The 26,412-nt window shown below is 69.0% G+C and overlaps 4 protein-coding genes across 4 annotated transcripts; 3 read left to right on the top strand and 1 right to left on the bottom strand.

Annotated features, from left to right (window-relative positions):
* Nucleotides 1-83: 83 nt before the first annotated feature.
* PNKD (PNKD metallo-beta-lactamase domain containing) lies at nt 84-12,117 on the top strand. Its single transcript, XM_050900038.1, has 11 exons — nt 84-99; nt 588-801; nt 996-1,112; nt 9,772-9,887; nt 10,103-10,215; nt 10,466-10,524; nt 10,668-10,760; nt 11,018-11,181; nt 11,298-11,384; nt 11,492-11,607; nt 11,816-12,117. The coding sequence occupies exons 1-11, from the start codon at nt 84-86 to the stop codon at nt 11,987-11,989; spliced, it is 1,269 nt and encodes a 422-aa protein (XP_050755995.1). The 3' UTR covers nt 11,990-12,117.
* On the bottom strand, nt 1,590-7,916 carry TMBIM1 (transmembrane BAX inhibitor motif containing 1). Its single transcript, XM_050900198.1, has 12 exons — nt 7,899-7,916; nt 4,353-4,594; nt 4,164-4,246; nt 4,008-4,072; nt 3,823-3,876; nt 3,633-3,683; nt 3,421-3,460; nt 3,215-3,252; nt 2,903-2,990; nt 2,697-2,792; nt 2,362-2,415; nt 1,590-2,267 (listed from the first exon to the last, which is right to left on the bottom strand). Exons 2-12 carry the CDS (start codon nt 4,564-4,566, stop codon nt 2,124-2,126), a joined length of 927 nt encoding a protein of 308 aa, XP_050756155.1. The 5' UTR covers nt 4,567-4,594; nt 7,899-7,916; the 3' UTR covers nt 1,590-2,123.
* Nucleotides 12,118-13,037: 920 nt separating the features above from the next.
* On the top strand, nt 13,038-15,543 carry CATIP (ciliogenesis associated TTC17 interacting protein). Its single transcript, XM_050900450.1, is given in 10 exon segments — nt 13,038-13,113; nt 13,334-13,546; nt 13,676-13,731; nt 14,043-14,129; nt 14,279-14,449; nt 14,630-14,782; nt 14,784-14,816; nt 14,818-14,920; nt 15,022-15,110; nt 15,325-15,543. Coding segments are annotated over 10 exon segments (1,200 nt in total).
* A 1,039-nt stretch (nt 15,544-16,582) lies between these two features.
* SLC11A1 (solute carrier family 11 member 1) lies at nt 16,583-22,885 on the top strand. Its single transcript, XM_050900037.1, has 16 exons — nt 16,583-16,613; nt 17,212-17,345; nt 18,105-18,227; nt 18,559-18,678; nt 19,484-19,590; nt 19,681-19,751; nt 19,861-19,928; nt 20,063-20,218; nt 20,355-20,513; nt 20,696-20,785; nt 20,963-21,082; nt 21,595-21,744; nt 21,822-21,895; nt 22,351-22,504; nt 22,594-22,702; nt 22,815-22,885. The coding sequence occupies exons 1-16, from the start codon at nt 16,595-16,597 to the stop codon at nt 22,883-22,885; spliced, it is 1,725 nt and encodes a 574-aa protein (XP_050755994.1). The 5' UTR covers nt 16,583-16,594.
* The last annotated feature ends 3,527 nt before the right edge of the window (nt 22,886-26,412 follow it).

The following is a 26,412-nucleotide window of genomic DNA, read 5'->3' as shown; positions in this document are numbered from 1 at the left end:
GGGCAGCGTCACCCCCCGCAGCCCCGCGGCGGACTGCAGCTCCCGGCATGCAGCGGGGCTGCCGCACACCGGCAGGGCCCACCATGGCGGCGGCACTCGGCGGACTGCGGGGGTAACGGCGGGCGGGCGGGCGGATGGGGCGGCCCCGGGGCGGGGGAACCGGGAGCGTCCCGCCACCACCCTCACCGCACGGCCCCGCGGCCTCCGACACACACCCCCCCCGGGACGCCCCCAGGCCCGGCCCGCAGGGCCTCGGCCCCGCCCCGCCCGGCTGAGGAGAGGTCTTAGAGCCACGCCCCTGGCGCCCTCGGCCACGCCACGACCGGCTGAAGCGAGGTCTTAGAGCCCTTCCCCTGGCGCGCTTGGCCGCGCCCCTCGGCCTTGGCCGCGCCCCGCACGGCTCAGGCCCCGCCCCCGAGCCCCACCTGCCGCCAGGGCAGGGGCAGGGGCAAGGGCAAGGGCAAGGGCAAGGGCAAGGGCAGGGTAAGGGCAAAGGCAAGGGCAGGGCAGGAGCCTCAGGCGGCTCGGACTGGGCCCCAAACACACTGCCCTGTGGCCGCCCCTCCCTAACGCCTCTCTCCCCGCAGGGCTGCTGGCGGCAGCAGGACCGGCAGCAGGTCCTGCCAGGCCCTGGGGGTGGCCGGCCCCCCCAGGCACACGGCTCCTCGGGCAGAGCTGCCGCCGGCCGGCGGGGCCACGGGCCGGCCCGGAGCCTGGCAGCGGGGGGCTCCCCGAGGGGGTGGAGTACATCCCCACACGCAAGAAGGGCAAGAACCCGATGAAGCCGGTGGGGGTGGCCTGGTGAGTGGCTGGGGCGGCGGGAGAGGCTCAGCACCGGGAGGCTCCGCTGCTCTGCAGGGCCTGGGGTGGGACAGTGGGTCCTGGGGGGCTGCAGCGCTGAGCTGGGGGGGGGGAGGAATGTTGCCCCAGGGTGGCACAGGGCCCTTGTTTCCCCAACGGCTCTCTCCATCTCCTGCCTGCCGGCTGTCCTGCAGGGCCATCGGATTGCCCTCCGGCATCATCCTCTTCCTCCTGGCGAAGCGGGAAGTGGACAAAAACCGTCTGGAGCAGCTCAAAATCCGCCGACAGATGATGGAAGCCAACCAGGGCGAGTACGAGACGGAGCGATACAAGAGGGTGGCCAGGGGGGCATAGCGGGGCTGCCCCCCGCCCCCAGCCTGGCACCGTGGCACCTTGAAGAGACTGGCCGAGGGGACGCCAGCACCGTGGGACACGCAGCACTGGTGCCGGCCCTCCCTGTCCAGCCTGTGGGGTGGTGGTGGGGCTGGATAGGGACAAATAAACCTCATTCCTGGTGAGTGGAACAGCTCAGTGCCACTGTGGTCGCTCCCTCAGTGCTCAGCCCCAGGCTCTGCCTGCCCCCCCAGCAGGGGCGGGCCAGCTGCTCTGCAGCCGAGGTTCTGCCCACAAGGGTGGAGGGGTACAGGCAGGGGCGGGAGGCCAGGCCTGGAGCCGCTTGACCTTGTTTTTTCCACCCCAAAGCAGGGTTTGCGCTGCCCCAGGCCGCAGCCCCCACTGAGGCTGCCCACACGGTTTTCGGGGGAGTCACCACACCAGTAAGACTGGGACCGTCTGGAAAACCAGAGTGTTTTATTTAGCAAGTGCAACTTTGCCCACGTCTGTAGCTGCAGGGCCTGTGCGACATGAGCTCTGCCATGAGTCCCGCCACGGGGGTCCCAGCTGCCCCCTGCCCGCCCTGGGCACCGCTGCAGCTCGGGGAGAGGGGCACGGCCGGAGCCGCGTTTAAGGCACCAAGTGAATGACACTGACCGGGCTCTGCCAAAAAAATCCCAACACGATCCCAGCAGCCGCTGCCAGCTCCCCGTGCCCAGGCAGGACCGTGGTGCTCCGCTGCCAGCCCGGCACCGCCAGCACGGCCTCAGCGAGCGGTGCTGAGGCCAGTTACTGCCTAAACACTGGCAGCCAGTCCCTCACACCACCCTTGGAGGCTTATGGGGGGGTGATCAAGGGAAGCCCTTTCCTTAGCAGCCTACAGGTAGGGATGCTGAAGCGTTAGGAGTCACGGTAAGTGGCTGTATCCTGTACAGAGGCCAGAGGAGGGGGTGAGGGGCAGCGGCAGGGGGACAGGAGGGGTCCCGGGGCTAATCCCGGCCTGCAATTTGCAGGATGAAGGTGAAGATGTAGACAATGTCAGTGTAGATGGTAAGGGCACCGAAGATGTACTCCTCAGGGCTCAGTGTGTTCTTCCTGTTCCCCAGCACAAGTTGGGTGTCATAGGCAAGGAACTGCGGGGGCAGACGGTGTCAGGCAGGGATGGAGGGGTTCCCCGCTCCGTGGTCCCTGCCTGACACCCTCTGCCCACCCCAGCCGTCAACTCACCAGGGTGAAGACGATGGCGCCGATGGCAGCGTACAGCATGTGGAGCCAGGGAACCTGCACGGCAAAGGGGACACGGGCAGGGTGAGCCAGGGTGCTGGCAGGCAGCGGGCAAGGCAGGGCAGGTCCTGCCCGCACCTGGCTCCCAAGGAGATGCTGCTGATGCTGACGCCAACACACCCTCTCCCTGCAGGCAAGCTGCCTCTGCCATGGCCGGCACCACACCCTTATTCCCAGCCAAGGGGGACCACCCAAACCCCCCTGCCTGTACCAGCGCTGGAGACACCCAACCGGGGACACCCGTGGCACCCCACAGCCCCTCTGTCGCCCCCACTCACATATTTGAAGGAGAGGACAATGGCGGTGACAATCCCGGTCACCATGACCACGATGCCCAGCACGCAGAAGAGCCCCGGACACGACGTAAAATCAACCTGCCAAGGGGGGGACACGGGACATATGTCACGGGAGAGCCCGGGCTGTCGCCACCGCCCGGCTCCCCACGCCTGACCCCCCCCAGGGCAGGGCACGTCGCCCTCCTTGCCTTGGTCTGGAAGCAGAAGATGGTGACAATGATGGCCACGATGGCGGTGATGAGCATGGCAATCAGGACGGCGTTGGTCCGGTACATGCTGTGGATGGAGGGACACCAGAGTCACCCCACGCTTTGGCATCCCCCTGCCACGGGGGCACTGGTGACCCCCGCAGCCCCGATCCTGGGCAGGGACCCCACTGTCCCCGAGCCCAGGGGAGCAGGGTGTCCCCCGGCTCCTGGCAGCCTCTCATTTGAGCCAGCCATGCGGCGGGGGACAGGAGGGACCCCAGCTCCTGTCACCGCAGGGCCCCCGGGGCGTACCTGGCGATCGTCCCCGTCATCAGCCCCATAGCCAGCGTCTGTGGGAGAGAAGGGTGGGCTCAGTGGGGCGAGCAGCATCATGGGGGGCAGCAGTTCCTGGCTGCCCCCCGCCTGCCCACACATCCCCTTATCACTCCCAGCCCGCCTGGGGAGCTGGGGTGCCATGGGGGCACCAGCAGGCCCCCCACCAGCCCCAGCCCACTCACGAAGATGCTGAGCAGGATGATGTTCCAGGGGAAGCGTCTCCTGGGGACAAAATGGAGAGAGAGGTGAGCTGGTGACAGCAGCCATGTCATGTCCCCCTGGTCCACAGCCCCCTGGGGGTAGCTTCAGGTAGGGACCACTCCTCCTGATGCCCTGGAGACCCCCCCCATATCCACACCCCTCCACCCCAGGGGTCCAGCCACCAGCAACTCACCGGGGACCCTGGCAGCAGGCCAGCACCAGGTAGGTCACCAGGAACACGGCACTGCAGAGAGAGACAGCGGGTGTCAGCCCTATGACCCCCGCACCAGGACCCCCCTCCTGGGCTGGGAGGCTGCGATTGTGGGGTGCCAGCTGCCAGAGGGCACCCGGGGGGGGCACGAGCCAGCAGACCCCCTACTCACTACGAGGCGTAGTAGATGGCGACGTTCCTCTGGACGAAGGAGCGGACGGGGGAGCTGCGGGACGGGAGGGACGAGCGTGAGGGAGGGGGGACAGCAACTACTGTCCCCTCGGGACCCCCCCAGGGGACACGGGGCCAGGCTGCCCCCTTTTTTGGGGCAAGGCTAAGGAGGGACCCTCCACTCACACAAAGGTGAACACAGCGATGATCCCCACTGTCACCAGCAGCTGCACGGAGATGATGGCGTAGACCTGTGAGAGACCGGGGGGGTCAGCACGTGGCTCCCCACCCCAACAGGTGCCCCCCCACCCTGATGGGTGCCCCTGGCCCCCCAGGACTCACCTTGCGAATGAAGGTGTGCCGGACTTTCCTGTCATCCCAGTCAGCCGATTGGAAGGGGGAGCCATCCCCAATGCCATCGTCAGCTGTGGTGGGAGACACCCCTCAGCACCAGGGTGGGCTGCGCAGGCCCCCACAGCACCCCTGTTTCTAGCCCCCCCCCAAAGAAAAACCCAAGGTGCCCCCACTTACCAAACCGAATAGGCATGGTGGGCATGGCCATCCCCGGCTGGGGGTACCCCCCTGCTGCCGGGTACCCCCCTGGCTGCACGTACCCCCCTGCTGCAGGGTATCCCCGGGCTGCGGGTACCCCCCGGCATAGTAGGGGGGCTGGGGGTACCCCCCGGGGGCGGGGGGTAGAGGGGGTTCTTGTCATCGTAGGGGGGGGTGCGTTGGGCTGCGCCATGCCGGCTCCCTGCGTCTCCCGCGGGCACCTGGAGGGGAGAGAAGATGAGGGGGTGTCAGCGCAGGTCCCCCTCCCCAGGCAGGACGTGTCCCCGGCGAGTGGAGCCGCAGGAGCAGGGACACAGGGGACAGTGGAGCCGCAAAACCTCCCCCTCCCACTTTAAAAGCAGCTTCTAATTAATAAGGACGAGCTGGCCTCAATGTCAGCGGGTCAATGAGAGGTGAGGGACGTCCCCACTGTCCCTCGGCCAGGGCCACCCGCATTCCTGTGCCCTGAGTCCCCGGCGCCTGCGTCAGTGGCCAGCCATGGGCAGGGCACGGCCACGCGCTGACTCAAGCCACGGCGGGGACGTGACCTCTCCGGCCTCTGGAGCCCACCCTGCCGTCGCCGGGGGGGCAGGGAACACGCGCGCACACGCACGCCCTGGCTGATCTCCAGCTCCTGGTGGCACCACCCTGGGGACAAACGGCATCACCCTGCCCGCTGCCTGGGATGGAAACGCAGGGCCTGATCCTGATCACACCCATGCAGACCTCACTGCCCCCCCCCCCCCCCATTTCAGGGGTGCCCCCCCACCCAGCAGCCCAGTGAGTCATGCGGGGACTCCAGAACTCCTGAGCCCCCCAGGGAGTTACAGGGACAAGTGCCACCCGTGTCACCTCGGAGGGAGGTGGACGCGTCCCCGGGGAGGGGAGCCAGGAACCCCTGGAGCTGAGCTCCCCTCCCCAGCCACGCCAGGCCCCCTCGAAGAGCCCCCGGCAGCCGCGAGCAGCCAGCCCGGGCCCAGGGCCAGCTGCCGGGCTTGGCTCCAGGGGGGGGAGGAGGAGGAGGAGGAGGAGGAGGAGGAGGAGGAGGAGGAGGAGGAGGAAGACAGGATCTCCAAGGCCAGGAAAATAATGGCGCTGCCAGGAGCTGGTGCCAGGCCTTTACCCGCCTGCCATCCCCCCAGCGCTGGCACCGGGAGATGCCCACCCCAAGCCCCAAGCAGGTGCCAGGATCCCCCACGTCCCCCCTGCCTGCAGCGGTGACATGACGCTGGGACAGTCCCTGGGAAGGGACCAGGATCTGACCCCAACCAGGACTGGGCTGGGAGGGGACGGGGTGCTTCCTCCAGCACGACGCCAGCGCTTCGCACAGCTGGGTTGGGCGGGCAGCGGTGCCGGAGGGGGGGCACACCCAGGCCAGCCATGCCAGGCCGGGGAGAGCGGCTCAGTGTCCGTCCCTCCCGCCATCCGTCTGTCCCAGCCGCGGCAGAGCTGCCACGGCCGTGCCGCCCTTTGCCATCGCGATGACGGCGGTGCCGAAAATAACCAGCGTGGCGGTGACCACCCGTCCGGGAACTTTCATTTTTGCTGCTCTGCGGTTTCCCAAAAAGCACCCGGTGCCCCCTGGCACTGCCTCGTCTGCGGGGCCAGGGAAGGGCCCAGCATAGGAGCCCGACCCCAGGAAAACCCCTGTGACTGGCACCCAGTTAGGGGGGACCGGAGTCCCCAGGAGGGAACCCAGGCGTCTGGGGAAAGCAGGGTGTATCTGGCCAGCACACGGTCAGCAGGGGGTCCCACCCTGTGCCCATGGCCAGCACCCCGTGGCAGTGGTCTGCCAGCTGCCCCAGCCCCTCCAGTCCCCACTCCGGCGGGGTAGCCTCAGGGACTGGGAAGGAACCAGCCTGACGGGTCCCTGCGGCTGCCGCACCCAGAGAGGCAGGCAGCACCCTGCACCCTCCCCGGGCCATGGCACAGCAAGGGCCCTGAAACCAGAGGTCATCGGCCACAGGGCCACCCGGGCCGGCTGGCTGGCCCCGGCATGACGTGCCGTCCCCGGGGACAGGGTGCTGCTCTGCACTGGCACCGTGACTCAGCACAGATAAGGCGCACGTGGTGGGGACCCGGGGCGCAGGCAGCCGTCACCCCCGGCACAGCCCTGCGGGTGGCACCGGGCAGCGTCCACGCCGACCGCCTCAGCATTCCTGCCGGGCTCAGGCCACTGCCACCAGCTCCACGGGGACCCTGGGGCGCCAAGGGCCACCTTGGGGGGGACACCAGGGTTTGGGGCGGGGGCCAGGGCTCCCCGCTCTCCCCATGGCTCCCCACGGTGAGGCTGCCTGGGAAAGCATCTAACGTCCCAGAAGAGCCTGGAAGCTCCCACCAGTATGGCATGGCTTGGTATGGCACAGCTTAGTACGGCACAGCTTGGTACAGCACAGCACGGCTTAGTACGGCACGGCTTGGTACAGCACAGCACGGCTAGGTACGGCACGGCATGGCTTGGTACGGCACGGCACGGCTTGGTACGGTGAGGCACAGCATGGTACGGCATGGCACAGCCTGGTATGGCACGGCACGGCTCCGTACGGCGCAGCACAGCTCCATACGGCGCGGCACAGCTCTGTACAGCACAACGCAACACAGCACAACACAACGTGGCCTGGCTCAGTCCAGCCCAGCCCAGCTCGGCAGGGCTCACAGTGGGGGGGTCAGCACGGCCCACCCAGGCTGGGTTCCCCTGCTGCCCCACCCCACTACTTGCCCCTACGCTGCTCACACAGGACACGAGTTTGCAAGACCTCAGCATCGCCGCCGCCTCTCTGCCCCCCCCGCCCCTCATCCCCCTCCCGTGGGGCCGGGGCGCGTGACAGAGGTGCCCCCCCGTGCCCAAGCCCAGGCGTCCCCACACTACCCAGCGTGGGTCCCCATGCACCCCCCACGGTGCCACCCCACGCCCTGCCGGGCACACACCCGTGCCCTCACCTCCTGAGACCCCCCACGGGGTCCGTGGGGACAGCCTCCACAGCACAAAGGACTTGCCCCCGCCCCCCCCCCCGGACCACCCCATGCCGCGCCCCGATTCCCCCCACGCGATCCCGTGGGGTCTGGAAAACGGCACTAGCCCTCCAGCGGGGTCCCACCCGTGGGGGTCCTGTCCCCCCGCGTCCCTGCCCGCGGGACCTCGCTCCGTCCCCGCTCCCGCCGCCGTGCCGGACCTCGACCCGAAGTGCCCCCACCCGCTCCGGGGATAGGGGTGCGGGGGGGTCGCGGCACGTCCCCGCAGTTCAGGGACCGGCCTCCCACCCCCGCCTGGGGACCCTCGCCCTCCGGGGCACTCGGTCCAGCGCTGGGACACCCCCCCGCCGGCTGTGGCACCGGAGGGGGCCGGGACAGGGGGGTTGGGGGGGGCAAGGGCGGGCGGAACCGGGCGGGGGGGGAGTCGGGGGAACGGGGGGGACCGCCGGGCTGGGGGGGGGGGTGGGGGTGTCTCCGTGCCCCACCTTGTCAGCGGCCCCAGGCGGGAACCGGGAGCGGCGGGGGGTGCGGAGCGGGGTCGGGCCGCCCTACCTGCTGCGCGCTGCTCCGCCGGGCTGCGGCCGCGACGAGTCGGGACGGGGGAAGGCACCGCCCCCCCGCCGCGCCCCCCCGCGGCGGCTCCGCGCCGCTGCGCCCCGGGAGGGCCGGGTGAGCCGGGGGGGAGTGCGCGCCCCTCCTGTTGCTCCCGGGACGGACCCCCCTGACCCCCACCCGCCGAACGGGGCCCCAGCCGCCCACCCCCGGACCTCCTTCCTGCCGGCTCTGACGTCACTTAGGGACCCCCTTCTCCACGCAGTGACGTCAGCTGGGGGGACACCCTTTGCGGCGATGGAGGGGGGGGGGGAATCCCCTCCTCTCCGCCGGTGACGCTGTCGGGGTCTCCCACTCCCCCGTTCCCGCGGCAGTGACGCGGCGCAACCAGCAGGGGGCGTGCCGGGCGCGGCGGCGGGAGGGGCGTGGCCGGGGCAACGGCGTGACGCGCGTGGGAGGGGGCGTGGCCAGGGCGGCATGGCCGCGGGGCGCGGGGGGCGGCGCCCGGGACATGGCGGGGCCGCGCTGCGGGCGGCGGCGGCCGGTGTCCGCGGGCTGGGGGCCGCCTGCCTGCGCCGCTGCCTGCCCCTCCGCCTGCCCCTCCGCCGCCTCGCCCGCCGCGCCGCCGCCGCCCTCATGGCCCTCGCCGGCCCGCTGCTGTTCCGCGTGGGGTGAGTGCCCGCCGCTCCGGTACCCCCCCGTCGGGAGGGAGCCACCGCCGCCCGCCTTTGTTCTGCCGCCGGGAGGAAGGGCCCGTCCTCCCCTGCTTGTGCGGAGCCCCCCGGGGAGGGACCGGGGCCAGCCCGGTGTGCTCCGGCCCCGCTGGCACGGGGAGGCCGGGCTGGGGCTGGAGGGGGCAGCCCTCCACGGGTGCTCAGCCCGTCCGGGCCGGCGGGGCGAGGGCAGGCGGTGTCAGCCCGGCTACCGGGGGGGCTCCGCAGGGCCGGGAATCAGCCACCGGCTCCCCCAGCACGGTGTCGGTCACCCTCGGATCTGACGCCCTCCCCTCCCCTGGGGCTCCTTCCCTCGGGTCTAATCGTTAACTCACCCCGGTGCCCCGGCTGTGGCCCTGCTGCCCGGTGCTGGCAGGAGCCCCCGCTCCTCGGCTGCGGGCTCCCACCCCCCACAGATGCAGGGGAGCCCTGGCTCCTGCCAGGATCCCTGCCCGGTGTACCTGCGGGTGCGAGCGTGGAGGATGTAACCACCCAGGGGGATGCCCGTGGGCCGGGGATGGGCTTTGCAACCCGGGGCTTTGCACATCCTTCATGGCACCAATCCCTGTCCCCAGCCCTGAAATGCTGCTGTATAAATGGGGAGGGGTCCCCTTGAGCCCCCCAGCCTGTGTCTGTTGCACCCCTGCGTGGCACATGCTGCGGGGGCATTTCTCGCTTCCCTTTTCCTCAGCCCGTTCTGCTCCTGCTTCCCTTTTCCCTGGGGCCGTGGCACCCAGGGCAGGCCCTCGGAGTGGGGTCAGCCCTGGGCATGTTCCCCCCCGGGGTGGAGGGGGGACAGCCACGGATGCCTGGCAGCCAGAGTGCTGCTGCAGGCAAAGCCCTGAGGCTCCAGCCCTTCCCGGTGAGCAGAGCCCTCCTGGACAGACGGACGGACAGATGGACACCCCCGCAGCGATGCCCCCTCGGTCCTTGCTGCTCAGAGTGGCTGAGGGACCTGCCTGGGGAACCGATTCTGCCCTCGCTGCAGATCTGGGGGGGGGGGGGGGGACGGGACACACGCCACCTCCAGCCCCCACGCATGGGAAAGTGACCCTGTATGTGTCCCCCGTGGGGGTTCCGGCCCTGGCAGCAGCCCCCTCCCCACGTAGGCTCCTTGGGGGGGCTGGGGGTTAACACCGGAGGGTGTCTGCCCTCCCCAGGTACAGCCTGTACGCCCGCACGCGGCTGGGCTACCTCTTTTACCAGCGGCAGGTGAAGAAGGCCCGGGAGCGGTACCCGCACGGCCACTCCGCGCCCCAGCCCTGCCTCTTCCCCGGTGAGTCCTGGCGAGCCCCCCCCCCGCCGTAGCCACATCGTGTCCCCCACCACTGGCACTTTGGGGTGAGGAGGGGTTGCCATCGCCAAATTGCCCAAAGCATGTTTAACTGAGAATTTGATTTAAGATGTGGGGAGTTTGGCCTGGCCTCCCCACCTTTTCCAGGTGGGGGGGGTCATGCCCTGATGTCTGTCTGTCCATCCATCCCCACCCAGGGGTGAAAATCCTGCCCATTCCTGTGCTCTCCAACAACTACAGCTACCTGGTCATCGACACTGGCTCCGGTCAGGCAGCCGTCATCGACCCCTCCGACCCGCTGGCTGTGCAGGTGAGACCCTCGCAGCCCCCCTGACCCAGTGTTCGGGTGTCCCCGGGTGAGGGGGTGGCATGTCTCTGACTTTTTTGGGAGCGGGGGGGGGACAAATCTACCCCTAATCTGCAGCCCTTAGTGCCTGGGACAAGGTTGGAGGGTGGCAGGGCTCATCCAGCACCTGGGGAGCTGGGGGGAGGTTTAGGAGGAGACTGGTACTCAGGGTCTGTGTCCCCCCCAAATCTCTCTGCCCCCCCCCCATTGCCAGGCTGCCATTGAAGAAGAGGGGGTGATTCTGGAGGCCATATTCTGCACCCACAAACACTGGTAAGGGGCATGAGGGAGCCCTGGCTGGGTCGGTGGCTGCCATGGAGGGTGCCCCAGCTGAGGGAACCCCCAGCCCTACCCCATGTCGGGGCGGGGGGAGATGGGGGGGGCATGTTTAGGGGTGCTGACATCCCTGTCCGCAGGGACCACAGCGGGGGGAACGCAGCGCTCCGCCAGCGGCACAGCTCCTGCAAGGTGTACGGCAGCGCCCTCGACGCTATCCCAGAGCTCACCAAGTAAGTTCTGCGCCCTGCATCCCGCCCAGCACCCCTGTAAATTTTGCGGGGGTGCTTCACCCCCAACCCCCACCGTCTGCTCCACCCACCCACCAGTCCATCCCCCAAGTACCCCCACATTGCCCCCTTCATGGGCAGAGACCTGGCATGCGCATGACACTAGTGCCCTGGGGAAGGGTTGCATGGGGAGGTGGGTGTTTTGAGGTGCTGGGGCAGGGGGGGGCCACCCTGACAGTGCACCCCTGTGCCCGGCGCAGCCCGCTTGTGGACAGGGAGAAGGTGAGCGTGGGCTGCCTGACCTTCAAGGCGCTTGCCACGCCTGGCCACACCGTGGGCCATATGGTGTACGTGCTGGACGGGGGGCCCTTCGGCGGCCCCCCCTGCCTCTTCTCTGGGGACCTCCTCTTCCTCGCTGGCTGTGGTGAGTGCACCCGACCCCAGCCCTGGGTGGATGGTGGGGGGGGTCCCACCCTGAGAAGGGCTTGGGGGGACCTCCCAGTCCCCGCCCTGATGACAGGCAGTTGTGCGGGGGTCCAGGCAGGCTGTTTGAGGGCTCCCCTGAGACCATGCTCGCCTCCCTGGACGTGGCCGTGGGCTTGGGCGAGGACACGCTGCTGTGGCCGGGTGAGTGTCCCCAACAGCAAGGCAGAGCCGCCAGTGTCCCCCCTAGCCCCCACTGCCGAGCTGGGGGACCAGGCGGGGGCGATGCTAAGGGTTATGGGGGCCCACAGGCCACGAGTATGCGCTGGAGTGCCTGACCTTCGCCAGCCTCCTGGAGCTGGACAACCCTGCGCTGGAGCAGAAGCTGCGGTGGGCAACACAGCAGCGGCAGGAGAAGAGGAGCACGGTGAGGCCGGGGGGGTCCCCTCTGGCTGCAACCCCCCCACCCCAGCCCCTCGTGGGGTTCCCCATCCCTCGGCGGGGATGCTGCACCCCAACACCCTCTTGCATGGTGGGTGCCGTAGGGGAAGAGGGTGCTGGGGGAGGGGGGGGGTGTCCAGCTCCCTGCTGGGGGTGCTGCCTCCGGCGGGGGGGCTGAGCGGCTGCCCCCACAGTGCCCCTCCACGCTGGGAGAGGAGCAGACCTACAACCCCTTCCTGCGGACCCACCGGCCAGAGCTGCAGGCAGCGCTGGGGCTGCGGCGGGGCGGCGGGGAGCACCCCGACGCCTTCCGTGCTCGTGTCCTCAAGGAGGTGCGGAGGCGCAAGGACCTCTACAAAGCCACCTAGACCACCCCCCTCCCTGGACCCCCCCTTTCCATGGGGCTGGGTGCTGCTTGGGCACGGGGAGCCTAAGACTGTGTTGTTTGTTTTGCTGTGAATCTCCCTCCTGGGGTGCAGGGTTGGGGGGGGAAGAGTGCCCCCCCCCCCCCCCATTGTGGGCACCCCATAAGTGATCCCTGCCTTTGTTCCCCCAGACTTAGGGGTCACCAGCTGTCATGTAGAAGCACCTCGATCCCCTTTCTGGGGGTCTGTAGCACCCCACCCCACTGCTGGGGCTGTAGGGATGGCACCAAGGGCTTTTCCTAACCCCCTCCCCCCCGTTTTTCTGGGAGCCCCCAATTCCATCGTTCCCCCCCCCCCCCCCCAGCACTCAGGGAGCCCCCCCTTCCCCTGGCAGCCCCCAGTGCTGTGTATCTCCCTTGGGGGGGGGGGGGGCTGGGATGGAGCCAGCAATGGGGGGGGCAATACTATTTCCAGGCAAGGGGCTCTTCTCCATGCGTGGTGCTGGAGCCCCCCTCTGCAAACACACACTGGGATGGGGCCATGGGGCACACTGGGGGGGGGGTGCTGCTGTACTGGGGACTGGAGCCTCCCCACCAACACCCACCCCCCCCACCCCCAAATAAAAGACTGGATCGGATTTGTACCCGTTTGGCCTTTTCCCTCCGCGGCCGGTGGGCCCCCCCACCCCACGCGAAACGCCGCTGCGGCGTTGCTGCCCCTTTAAGAGGCGGGGCCAGACCGTTGCTACGGAGACCGCTGAGGCGTTGTTGGAGGGGCACCTGGGTCCGGCCCGGGCAGGTCTGGGGGCCGGGGGGCGCCCCGGGGGCGGGGGGGGCTGCTAAGGGGCGGGGGGTGTTGGGGGGTCCGTGGAGGAGGATCGCGGGGGCGACAGGGGCTGGAGGGCTGCAGAGGCCGGGGTGGGGGGTGTCACTGTGCGCCCCCCCCCCCCCCCCGGGTTACATATGTGGGCACCGGGGGTGTGCTGCGGTTTGGGGGAGACATGCTGCCCCCTCACCTGGGGGTCCGGCAGCAGGGAGCCCACAGGCGAGGCATGGAGCCCCCCCCCGAATGCCGGCAGGAGACCCCAGCCCTCACGGAGGCAGCTGCCGAGTTCCTGAGCCTCATCGGTTGGTGCCCCCCCCCCGCCCCCGGCCTCCCCCTTGTCCCCCACGCCGTGCCCTGGGGGTCCTCGGTGCAGGGGTGGGGGGTACCGGGTCCGGCAGGAGAGGGATGGGTCGTGGGGGCTTGAGCCGGGTAAATGGCAAGGGGCTCAGCCCGGCCTGCACGGTGGGGGGGAAACTGAGGCAGGGAGGTGCCCTGGGCAGGGGTGACGGTCCCTCCGGGCAGGGCCGGAGGAGCTGGAGCGCTGCCTGTTCGCTGAGACGCTGGAGGTGGTGGCAGCAGGGGGCCAGCCAAGGGACCAGGCAGGGGGCCAGTGGTGGGTGGCAGCCCGGTGGGCACCCTACGAGCGAGCGGGCGAGCCGGTGCGGAGCTGCCTCCTGGTGCAAGCCGGCTCCCGTGGCAGGCATGACAGCGTGGCCGGCTCCAGCACCCTCAAAGGTGAGCCCAGGGAGGCTTGGGGTGTCCCCCTGCTCCCCAGGGCTGGAGTATCCCCGTCCCACCAGCCCCCAGGGCTGGGACGGGGGGCAGTGCCAGCGGGGTGGGCTGAGCGTGGCTCTGCTCTGCCAGCCTACGTGACCCCGCAGCTGGAGACCCTGGAGCAGGAGGAGCAGGAGTGCCCGGAGGTGACTGGTGTGGCGGTGGCGTGTCCCCTTCCCTGTGTCCTGGCCCCCTGCCCTGGGGTGTGCACTGCAGCGATGCTCTCCTGGGGGCTGTGCCCCATGCAAGGTCGCTGTGGGCAGCCTGGTGTCCCCTCCCTGGCTCGGACACCATCCCCTGGTCCCCATCCCCTACTCTGGGTGGCAGCTGGAGTGGGGAGTTTCCCACAATGCATCTGGTGTGGAACCCTGATTGAAAGGGGTGCTGGGGTGTGCCACCTCAGAGAGGGAGTGTCCTGGCTCTGCCCCCCACCCTGTGCCCCCCACCCCTCCCGCAGCTCAGAGCACACCCCATAGAGAGGAGGACCCACATGGTGAGCCACCAGCATGGGATGACCGTCACAAAGACCCTCCGGGAGGGAGAGGTGAGGCTGGGGGGGGGGGGTGTCTCTCCCCTCTGCCCCCCAGATGGGGCACATCCTGGAAGGAGGGGGCACAGGTGGCCTCTCCCACCCAGGGGTGCCCCCAGGCTCCAGGGGGTGCTGTCCCATGAGGTGGCCGGGTCTCTCCACAGGAAAAGCCACAGTGCTGGAGCTTCTCCTACGGCCGGGCCGAGCTGCGGGGGCTGCTGCTGGAGGGTGCCAGCCTCCTGCTGCTGCGGGTGCTGGCGTGCCGGCGGGCAGTGCCCCCCGGCCTCGTCTTCCCGGCCATTGACACTGAGGGCCACCTCTGCACCTCCAGCTACGTGAGCTGCCAGCCAGGGGGCCTGTGGGATGGGGGGTCTGGGTCAGGTTGGGGGTGCCAGGGTGGGATGCGGGAGGTGGGAGTGAGCAGAGTGTGGCTGACAGCATCGGGGGGCATGGGGATGGCCCCCGGGGGCAGAGGTGACTCCAGGAGAGGAGTGACCCCTGGCCGTGCCCCCCAGCGCGCCCTGGGCATCCAGCGGCAGGCGGTGGGCTCAGCGGAGGCGGAGGTGTTTGTGATAGAGCGAGCCATGCACGCCAGCACGGGCGTCTCCACTGTCTGGCACAGCAGCTTCCTCCCCAGCGGGTACGGGCGGGGGTCTGGTCGGGGGCACCCCCAGCCCTGCCAGCCTGGCGGGGACCCAGGAGGGGGGTCACCGGCTCTTCCCCCCGCAGGCGTTTGGCCCGGCTGGTGCAGGTCGGCTGCCCGATGCTGGTGCTTCTGCAGGATGAGTCCGTCCTTGGCAAGACAGGTACTGAGGGGGGGGAGGCTTGTGCCCCCCAGTACGGGCAGCCCCTGCCTGCTGTCTGGCAGCTGAGTGGGGAACACCCTGCCCTGCCTTTCTGCTGCCAGGTGGGGTCGAGCCCCGGCCCCCCTTCCCCAAACAGCCCCTGGACTGGGAGGAGGACATCCAGCTCTGCTCCTGGTTCCTGGACAGGAAGGTGAGATGGGGGGACATGGGGCTGTGCCACTCCCCAGCAGGGTCTCCCCTGGGGTGCCCAGTGGGCACAGTGGGGGGGCAGGCTGGCCAGCATCCTCCCTGACACCTCCTCAAGTGTGGGAAAAGACCCAGGCATCCTGCCCACCCCCCACCCCCGGCACAGCGCCCGGGGGCGGACGTTGGTGCCCGTGCCCACCCTGCCCACCCCGCCGCAGGAGGACCTGCAAGCGTCCCACGCCGCCTACGTCCGGCAGCACCCCGAGCTCCGGGCGCTGCTGGCCGACTTCCTCCAGGCCCTGCTCCTCCAGCAGCCCTGTGACCCCGTCTCCTTCGCCGCCAAATTCTTCGCCCGCCAGCAGCACCCCGGGACCCCCTTTGCCTCCGCTGGGGCTGCCAGCCCCCCGCCTCACCACCGCCTGGCTAACGGGGAATAAAGCTGCCAGCACTGCCTGTCCAGCCTCATTTGCTTTGGGGAAACTGAGGCACAGGGAGGGCAGGGGATGCTGAGTTGCATGCTAACCCCCCCGCCCCATGCCAGTCTGGGCAGGACCCTGTCCCCCTTCCAGCTGTTCTAGCCCTTGCTTGGGGTGGGGGGTGCCTGGGGCGTACCCTGGGGCAGGGCCAAGCTCACATCCGTGTGCCAGGGCACCCCACATCTCCCTGGGGGCAGAGCCCCAGTGCCCACCTCTCTGTGGGGTACAGCCCAGCTGGCAGAGGGGTGCCCCAGAGAGGCAGCCGGTACTACCCAGGGACCCATGGGTGCACCTGGGGTGCACACCCTCCTACTTCCATAGCCACGACAGTCCTCAGGATGGGGTGCCCCGCTTTTGTGGGCGCAGCCTGACCTGCAATGATACTGAGCACTCCATCTTTGGGGTAAGAGTCAGGGGTGGCACGAGCACCCTGCACCACAGAGCCTGCCTGGGGGGGTGCTTCCCCCAGCAGCTGAGGGTGCATTTTGACTTGCTCATGCGCTTGTGCAACGCACGCCTGCTTCCTCCTCGCTCCCGCTCTTTTGGCCTTTCCCCTACTCCCACGGGGCCAGCCCTCCCTCCCCACGCTGCGGCACACTGTCCCCTGTCCCCCCAGCCGCCCAAGGAGCAGGACCCCTGGCACGTGGTCGAGGGTGACGCGCGGGCACGCTCTCACACCCCTGGGCACACTGGCGTGAGTGCCTCGTGTTTGCACTTGCGTGTGCATTGCAAGGGGGAGCGAGGCGCTGGGTCCCCCCCCTCCTGACACAGGGTGGGGGAACTGAGACTGTGCGCATCCATAGCACCCAACCCCTCCCAGGCAGGGCCCCTTTCCCAGCCCAGGTCAACGGGTGGGGAAGGAGCACTTCCTCCTCCTCCTCCTCCTCCTCCTCCTCCTCCTCTCCTCCTCGGGGAGGGTAACTGGGGGCGTCCTTTAAAAGCTGGGCGGCAGGCATTGCATCCAGTGTTGAGATCAGGGCTCCCCATCAGCACGTCCGGATCGGGCCCAGCCATGGCATCGCTGGAGCCAGGTGAGCCCCACGACACCTGGGTCCCCCCATGCCTCCTTTCCTCCCCCAGACCCCCTTCCCTCTGCCCCAGGACCCCTGGTTCTGCTCCCCACCCGGTGGGCACCGTCCCCCCCAGCCTGTCCTGGCTTCCCCACCTGCCCCATCCTCTGTTCCCCCCAAGACCACCCGTGATTCACCCACGCTCTCAGGACATGGGTGGGCTGGGGTGGGAGACTGGGACTAGTACCAGCCTCTTGTCCCTGCTCTGTGCCCACCCAGCAGCAGGAGCCAGAGCAGGGTCCCCTCCTGTCCCTCCTGCCCAGAAATGCACTTGGCTCTCGGACTGGTGAAGACTGGGCTGGGACCGGGGAGGTTTAGGGACATCTGAGCTGGAGGTGGCATCCGACTCCTTTGGGTAGCCACTGACAGCCCCAATATAGCCACCCCCACAGCCCCCCTGGAGAAATGGGGTTCATCCTTCATTGGGCTGAGCCAGGGCTCACCGGGCAGGGGCAGGTGGGACTGAGTAGAGCCGGTACCAAGGCTGCCAGCCCACCAGCATCTTCGTCCCCTGGCGGGCTGCCACCTCCCCTCCTCCTCTTCCTCACCACCCCCCCAGGCCTCACTGGGTCCCTGAACCGGGGCCAAGCCCAGAGTTACGGCACCGGCGGGAGCCCCGTGCCCCCGCAGCACCCTGGCACCCGGGATCAGACCTACCTGGACGAACTCATCAGCATCCCCAAGGGCGGCGGGGTAGGTGCTGCCAGGCTGGCACCCCTGTCTGAGAGTGGGCAGAGACGGGGCGGGGGGCCGGTACCGCAGGGAGCTTGAGGTGGGGAGGCAAAGGGCTACCACAGGGGGGGAGGTGTGCCTGGGACATGCCCTGGGGACCTCAGCGTCCCCAGACCGGGCTCAGGCAAATGACGGCCCCAGGCTGAGCCTTTCCACACTTAAAGATTTCCAGATGGGGAAACTGAGGCACGGGGCGAGGTGCTACCCAGCCGCAAGGATCACCCCGCTGCTCACACACCTCTCGGGCTCCCCGTCCTGGGCCACCTGTGCCCAGCCCGGTGGGGCTCCCCCAGTCTGCCTGCGCCCTGCCAGCCCCCCATCCCCGGCTGGTCCTGGGGGGTGGAAGGGAGAAGGGGAAGGAATGGGGGTTCCCCTGCCAGGAGGGGTGGTGACAGCAGGGCTCGGCAGCAGAATCCCACAGGGTGCAATTAACGGTGCCTAACAGCCCCAGGACCTCCCTGCAAATCACTGTCCAACCTGTCCCTGGGTGGGATGGGGGGTCTCACTCCCCCCTGGCACTACTGCTAATGGAGAGGGGCTGGGGGGCAGCCGTTCCGTCCCCAAAGCAGGCAGGAGAAATGTCTCCGTGTGTGAAAGGCCACTGTGTGGGCAGCACAGGGCTTCCCAGCACAGCACCGGGCTAAAGAGGACCGGGAGTGCAACTGGGAGACACTGGTTTTGAATGGGAGCTCCTCGCTCTGACCTGCTGCCTCGTCCCAGCCCGGTTTCAGCTTTAGGAAACTCTGGGCTTTCACCGGTCCTGGCTTCCTCATGAGCATCGCCTACCTGGACCCGGGCAACGTGGAGTCGGACCTGCAGTGCGGGGCGGTGGCAGGGTTCAAGGTGAGCCCTGGGCCCCCCCGGCCCCGGGGTCAGGAAGCAGCCGGGGGTTTCGTAACCTCTCCTGCTCCAACGGCCGCCCAGCCCCATGGCGAACCCGCTTCCCCAGCCCGGGGAGCGGGAAGGGGGGGGGGGGGCCCTTGGCAACTGGGGGAGGGCACCCAGGGGTGCGAGAGGGTCACCCCTCTGCCTGGGCTGGGGACCACTTCCAGCCCCTCCGGGCTGCTCTTCCCCGTGTCCCCGGGCTGGTTGATAACCTAGCTAGGAGCCCCGGGCAGCCGGATCCTGCCCGGTGCCCAGACCCTGCTGCCTCCCTCCCTCCTGCCCCCCCCAGCTGCTGTGGGTGCTGCTGTGGGCCACCGTCCTGGGGCTGCTGTGCCAGCGCCTGGCCATCCGGCTCGGCGTGGTGACCGGGAAGGACCTGGGCGAGATTTGCTACCTCTATTACCCCAAGGTGAGCAGCCATGGGGAGCCCCCCTGGGGGTCACAGCCTGGGGGGACCCCATGCTTGGGCTGGTGATGGTCCTGGCAGGGACTGGGGGGGCTGGAGAGGAGCAGAAAGATGCTGCGAGAGCCCTGCCTCTCCCAGGGGCTCCTCAAAGCCCTCCCAGCTCCGGTGCCCCCCATCTAGCACCCACACACCCCTGCGGTATGGGGGCCCGGGGCAAGGCCGGGGGGAAGCAGCTGCCTCGATGTCCTGGTCGGATCTGGAGACACATGAGCGCGTCCCCCGGGGGGGGAACCTGGGTGTCGGGGCAGCGACGCGCAGCTGAGACGCGGGGCGAGCCTGGGCGCGTTGGTGCAGGGAGTTGGGGGGGGCTCAAAGGCAGGGTCACACGGCAAAGGAGGGGGGGAGCTAGGGGTCCCATCTAGGCGGCAGGATCCTGATGGGGGGGAACAAGCGATGAGATGTCGGCTGAATGACAGGTCCCCAAAAGGAGGGCTGAATATGTCCCTCTGCCCAGGCACCCCCCCAGGAGCATCATATCCAGACAGCTGGGTCCTGTCCTCAGCTCCCACTGGTGCAGGGATGGGGAGGGGGGGCAGGCTGGGATTTAGGATCCATCTTGCACCCTGAGATTGTGTTGTGGGAGAGGCGGGGGGGTGTCTCCCAGGGTCCCCGTGCTGCTCTGGGTGGCCTGCCGCAGCCTGGGGACAGGGACAGGGGTCTCCACCCTGGAGGCTGTGCCAGCTCGCCCAGGGCCAAGCCCCGCTGCGGGCTCTGGCACCTCACGGTGCCCCGGCCTCGGCCTCTCCAGGTGCCCCGCGTGCTGCTCTGGCTCATGATCGAGATCGCCATCATCGGCTCTGACATGCAGGAGGTGATCGGGACAGCCATCGCCTTCAGCCTGCTCTCGGCCGGCCGGTGAGCCGCCCCACGGGGACACCCCAGCCTCCCCCATGCCCCGCTCCGCTGAGGGGCATGTGTCTAACACCCCGCCTTGCCATCCTGCAGCATCCCCCTCTGGGGTGGGGTCCTCATCACCATCGTGGACACCCTCTTCTTCCTCTTCCTCGACAAGTACGGTGAGTGCCGGGGTGGGGGGATGGAGGAGACGCTCACCTGGGCAGCCATGGTGCCGATATGGCACCCGTGTCCCCTGCTCTGTCCCACCCCATCTCTTGACCCCTCTAGGGCTCCGCAAACTGGAGGCTTTCTTCGGCCTCCTCATCACCATCATGGCCCTGACCTTTGGCTACGAGGTGAAGGGGGGAGCTGGGGACACCCCTTTCCCTGCAGGGCACTGGCAGGGGACCCCCGTGGGGTGCCCGCACTGGCACTGGGCTGCAGCGGGGGGGGGATGCAGCTCACAGTGCACCTTCCCACCTGTCCCCAGTATGTGGTGGTGAGGCCGGGGCAGGCGGAGGTGCTGAAGGGCATTTTCCTGCCCTACTGCCCGGGCTGCGGGCGAGAGGAGCTGCTCCAGGCTGTGGGCATCGTTGGCGCCATCATTATGCCCCATAACATCTTCCTCCACTCCTCCTTGGTCAAGGTGAGACCAAGGCACTGCCATGGGCACTGCCACCCCAGGGTGTCCAGGGGACACTTGCTGGGGACCAGCTGGTCCTGGCTGCGGGACAGGGGTGCTCGCCTGACCCTGTGGCACCCATGTCACCCGCCGTGCCCAGACGCGGGCGATTGACCGGACCAAGAAGGAGGCGGTGCGGGAGGCCAACATGTATTTCCTGACCGAGTCCTGCCTGGCTCTCTTCGTCTCCTTCCTCATCAACCTCTTCGTCATGGCTGTCTTCGGCGAGGCTTTCTACCGCCAGCGAAACAAGGACGTGGTGAGTGTCACCTCGCACCCGCAGGGAGGTGATGGCTGTGCCTGGCTGTGGAGACAGGCAAGGGCGAGCATCCCTTGGAGAGCAGGTGTCCTCGTCCCCTGAGGTGTCGTGTGGGGGTGTGTTCCCCGTGTCTGTGGGGGCTACTGGGTGGCCATCACAGTCGTGCCCGCCATGCCTTGCAGCACAACAGGTGCGTCAACAGCAGCGTCAGCCACTATGCCAGCATCTTCCCCAACAACAACGAGACGGTCTCTGTGGATATCTACCAGGGCGTGAGTGGCCCCGGGCTGTGCCCAGTGGGCATCCGTACCCATTTGGGGGACACAGCGCTCCCCCCCATTGACCCCTGGGGCTGGGGACTGCTGCGAGCCCGCTGGCAGGCTGGGAGCTGATGGGGGTGCCCAGGGTGGGGGACGCTTTGGGGTCCCCATGGGAGTGTCCCCGCACAGGGCGTCATCCTGGGCTGCTATTTCGGGGCGGTGGCACTGTACATCTGGGCCATCGGGATCCTGGCGGCAGGACAGAGCTCCACAATGACCGGGACCTACGCGGGGCAGTTTGTCATGGAGGTGAGGGATGGGGATGCTGGCCCTCGCCCCCACGGGAAGCAGCTGGGAGCGGGGGGAATCACGGGTAGGCCCTGATGCGCAGCACACCCCCCCCAGGGGTACTTGGCAGAGTTAATTGCCCCCCATTCCCGCAGGGAGCTGGGCATGGGGCATTGCCCACCCGGTGGGTGGCAGCTTGCTGGCACCAGGGTCCCCAGTCCCCAGGAGGTGGGATGGGGACAGTGCCCATCCATTGTCACTGCATGGCCACCCCCACCCCCTGTGACACCCGCTCCCAGAGGCACCCTGTGGGTGCCCCACGCAGTGTTTCCCTAATGAGATCCTTTGTTTAATGAGCTGGAGCTGACATCTAGCGGGGCCCAGCAGCCCTGCAAGGGCCCGCTCGGCACCCTGGCACAGAGGAGGGGGCGATGACCCCCATGTTCCTCTGAACCAGGGTTTGGGGGGGCCGCCCTGGCATGGTGCCACAGGCACGGCAAGGGGCAAGGGCACAGGTTTCACCATGTTCCCAGGGCTTCCTGCAGCTCCGCTGGTCCCGCTTTGCCCGGGTGCTCTTCACCCGCTCCTTCGCCATCCTGCCCACCGTCTTCGTGGCCGCCTTCAAGGATGTGAGCCACCTCACGGGCATGAATGACCTGCTCAACGTCCTGCAGAGCATCCTGGTAAGGTGGGGGGCATCGCCTGCCCCCCAACACCCCGGGCTGGTGGCAGTGGCCCCCTCACCCCCCTCTCCTTCCAGCTGCCCTTCGCTGTCCTGCCCGTCCTCACCTTCACCAGCCTGCGCCCGCTCATGCAGGACTTCACCAACGGCCTGTGAGTGCCAGGGCAGGGGGGAGGCACAGAGGGGGGGCAGAGTGGGGTGCCCCGGCTGCAGGCACCCTCCCTTTGGCCCATCCTCCCCCCCTCAAACCACTCGGTGGGGCCAGTTGGTGTATGGGCACTGGGGAGGGGCACGTTCATTCCCACCTGCCCAGGGCAGCCAGAGCGGGACAGACCCCGTCACTGCCCTCTCCATCCTCACCCCAATGCCACGTCCGGCATCCCGGGGTCCTCAGCATCCTCCTGGCACTGCCAGCCCTGCATTCGGAGGGTAGCCAAAGCCCATGCCCAGAGCCCTGTCGTGGGGGTGTAGTATGGCAGTGGGGTGCAGAGATGTCCCAGTTGGGGTCTTGCTCACCTACAGATCCAGATCCCCCAGACCGCTGTGCCCGGTAGCACACAGGGTGGGGGCTCTGCCCTGGCGCTGATGCCCGCTCCCCTGCCCGCAGCCTGGGGAAGGTGCTGATGACCCTCATCACGGGGCTGGTCTGCGCCATCAACATCTACTTCGTGGTGGACTTTCTGCCCACGCTGCGCGGCCTGGGGTACTACATCCCCCTGGGCCTGCTGCTGGCTGCCTATGTGGCCTTCGTCGCCTACCTGGTAGGGCCGGCACCGTGGGAACGGGCGGCCGGGGGGGATACGGCATCCCCCGTGGGTGCCCATCAACCTGCCCTCTTTGCCCCCCCCAGATCTGGACATGCAGCATCGCGCACGGAGCCCGGTTCTTGGCCCGGGGCCACCACAGCCGGTTCAGCTTTGGTGGCTCCCTCAACCCGCCGGCACTGGCAGGGACCCGGTGACAGACCCCATCCCCCTTGCTGTGTGTGTCGTCCACCCCACCCCCCCCCCCCCGCCCAGGACGGCCCCCCGCACCGGGCACCGATTTGATGCCATGCCGAACCCGGGGATGATGTTCTGGCCAGAGATGCACCCAGCAAGGAAGGGGTTAACAGCCGGGCAGACCTCCCCCCAAGTTTTTAGAGCCCCCCGCAATTCAGGGGTGCTGGTCCAGGCTGGATGCGGGGGGGGGGGGGGGAGGCGGCGGGAGGTGCCCCCAGCCCTTGGCACAGAGGCTTCAGTAAATGAGCCGCCCCGGAGACCTCCCCTCCTCATTAGTGCCGGGAACCGTCGGCCCCCGGGAGCGCTAATTACCGCCCGAGACCGCTAATCACCTCCCGGGACCGCTAACCATCCCTCACCGCCCGCCGCCCGGGGACGGCGGGGCCAACCCCAGGAGAGCCGGGGCAGCCAGCCCCGCTGTCCGGGACCGGCCCCAGCCCCCGGGACCGGACCGGCCGGAGCCCCACGGGGGGGCTCCTAAACTCGGGGGGGCGGCTGATAAATGGCGTGTTTGTAACCTGGCCTCAGCCTCGCTGCTGCTGCGCGCCCCCGGGGCGGGGAGGGGACCCCCACGGCCCCCCATACCCCGGGCCAGACCCTTTGCACCAGGCTGGGGGGCTCGGCGGGGGGAGTGGGGGGGTGGCGGTGCATACACCCACGCGTGGCCCCGTGGGCGCAGGAGGGGGGGGCTCAGCCCCAGCTCTTTGTATTCCCCCGAGGGGAGCGGGGGGGTGGGGGGCCCCACCGTGCCCTCCCCGCCCCGGATGTCCCGTTTCCCGCCTGCCGGCCCCGCCGGATGCGGGGCCGCTCGGACCCTCTCCGGGGGCGGCCGTCGCCCCCCCCCACCGGCCCCGCACCCTGGCTGGGGGGGGGGGTCCCGCCGCGCTTCGCCCCCCGCCGCGGCCCGCACTTGCGAGACGCTCCCTGGCTGTTTCAAGGCTCCCCCTCTCCCCAGCACCCCCCCACCCCAAAATCCCGCTTCCCAAACCAGCCCAGCCGGGAGGTGGGGGGGGAATTTGGGGGGGGGGGGGGGGGCTGGACACCCCCCCATCCCGTGCCCCCCCCCCCCCCCTTCCCCCCGCTCCCGGGGGCCGCGCTTGTTTATGTGAAGAATTTCCCCTTCCTTAAAAGGGCGATGCCGGCCGGGGTGGGGTGGCGCCTCCCCCCCGCCTCCGCGTTGGCCCGGCCTCGGGCTGCTTGAAGGAGGAGCCAGAGCGGTGGGGCCCACCGAAAGGCGGGGTCGTGTCCCCCCCCAAGGGGTGCAGCCGACCCCAGTTGCTACCGGCCCTGGGGAGTGGGAGCAGGGACCACCCTCCCACCACCGTGCCTGCAAGAGGCACCCCCAGCCCGGGGCGCCCCTGCCCGGGGGTACAGGGCTGAGGGGCCGCCAGGGGCTGGGGGCGGCCGGGGGGGGCCTCGGCATCTTCCCCAGCGAGCACGGGGCTGGGGGTTGCTGGGGTCTGCGGGGTGCAGGGACCAGCTCCACGGCTCATCTAGGTGGCAGGCCGTCCCCAGGGCTGTGCCTGTGGGGATTGCCCTTCTCCGGCCGGGACCTCCAGGCCAGGGACACCCCCAGCCCCGGGGCACCTGCCTGGGCCCAACTTTTAGCACCAAGTGTCCAGCTCTGGGCCTCAGCCGTGGGGCAGCACTGCATGGGGCAGCGCTTGGTGGGGCAGAGCTCCCAGGGTCATGATTAGCTGGGGGAATGGGGGACAGCGTCCGGGACCCCAGCCTGGGGGCGGTGGGGTGGCACAGAGGGGTCCCTCGGTGCCCAGCTGGCGGGAGCCCGGTGCCCATCTGCCCTGTGCCCACACCCCGCAGCCCACGCATCCAACCAGGGTCTGCCTGCTCCTGGCCTGGGCTGGGGGTCCAGCATCAGGCCCCTGTTCCCGCAAGCCCCATGTCCCCAGCTTGTCCCACAGCCCCAGGGTGGAGACAATGTCCCCCTGAGCTCCCCAGCTGCCCGATCTGCCCCTGAGCAGGTGGCAAAACTGGAAGCGATGCTCCAACTGCCGCTGCAGGCGTCTGGCCTGGAGATTTTCCTAATTACATTAATTAGAGAACAGGCAGGGCCTGGGTGAGCTGGGACTGCTGCCTGCGCATGGCTCATCAGGGAGGGAAGAGAAGGATTCGGCCAGAGGGACGGCTGTCCTGGAGGGAACAGTGTGTGGCCTCCACAGCCGTCCCCACGGTGAGCAGCATCCCCTGGCACCTGCCGGCAGCCGAGCCAGCCCGCTGGGGACGAGGCAGGCATCCTGCCCGGCTCCCCCTGGGCTAAAGGAGCCACACAGGTCAGCCCAAAATAGAGAGCGGAGGAAGCGCAGCCTCTGCCTTCCTCTTCCTCCTGCCAGGCAGGGGGTCAGTGCTGGCTGCCGGGCCAGGGGAGCCGGCTGCCTCGCTGTCCAGCGCTGCGGAGGGCCAGGGAAACTGAGGCATGACTGCTGCCCACCGTCAGAGCAGGCGGAGGAGGTGGCAGGACGCGGTGTCCGGTTCCCAGCTGCAGCCCGGTCACTGTCACGGCCTCCCCCGGGGGCCTGTGGTGACGGGATGCCCCACATGGAGCCGGGAGCGCGGGAGCTGCAGGCGTGAAGCGGCTTTTGCTCTGCCAGCGTTTCCAGCGCCTGCCTGGTCCCGCCGGCCCCGCAGCATCCTAATTCCCCGGGGGGGCACCTCCCGATGCCGGACCCCATTTCCCAGGGGAGGTCACCTGTGGGCATGTGTCGTGCCTCCTTGTGCCCGACTCTGGCAGGGGGGGACAGGTCCCCTCCCAGCCCCGTTTCCCAGGGGCTGCTCCCGCCGTACCGGGACGGCTCCTCCGGGCAGAGCGGTACCCGGGGTGTGCCACCGCGGGCATGGCTGCCTCGCCAGTGCCCCCTTGGGCCCCCTGGGCTACAAAGGGCGATCTCAGCCTCCTGAAGGTCCCAAACCGCAGCTGGAAAGATGCCAAGTAAGCTCAGATGGGGAATTTCCAACCTGCTCTGCCCCCGGGGCAGCGCTGACAGAGGGCACGGCATCTCCTGCCACCGAGATGGCAAGGGAGGAGGTGACCAGGACCGGCTGGAAACCCCCCAGGGCTGGACGCTGCCTGGGGGCACCGCGGTGCAAGGCTGCTCTGGCAGGGCCCGGCCGGGCTTGCGGGACAGAGGGGGCTTGGGGATGGAGGATGCCAGCACATGGGGGGGCCTGGGGGGGCACGAGTTTCTCCTGAGGGGGTTGTTGCATCCTCAAGCTCCCGGTAAGAGCTGCTTTTTGGAGAGCACCTGGAAACAGCCCCGCTTCCCTGCAAAGGCAGGAGGGGAGGAATTGCAGGGGAAAGTATATATATTGATAATGTAGATATATTAAGTCCCCAAATAATCGGGGAATTGCAGGGGAAAGAGGGAAAGAAAGAAAAAAGCAGGCGGCTGTTGGTGCAGCCCCCCAGCACCTGTTGCCCTATACACTGGCCTGCCCTGGCAATGGGGAACGTCTCCCCGCGGGGGGGGGGACGGGACACCCCCCAGTCTGGAGCCACCGGGTCCAGGGGTCTCTGGTCCAGGGGACACCCAGCATGGGGGGGGGGGGGGGGCTTCATATGCCGGGGGTGGCTGCAGCGGGATCCTTCCCTTCTTCCCCCAGGGCTGCCAGCTGAATGGGGGGTGACACCTGGGGGGGGGGGTGACAGCAGG

Source organism: Gymnogyps californianus, chromosome 7 (genome assembly GCF_018139145.2).
Source record: "Gymnogyps californianus isolate 813 chromosome 7, ASM1813914v2, whole genome shotgun sequence".
NCBI lineage: Eukaryota > Metazoa > Chordata > Aves > Accipitriformes > Cathartidae > Gymnogyps > Gymnogyps californianus.
The sequence above is the reverse complement of the archived record's forward strand: the minus strand, read 5'-3'. Positions and strand labels throughout refer to the sequence as shown.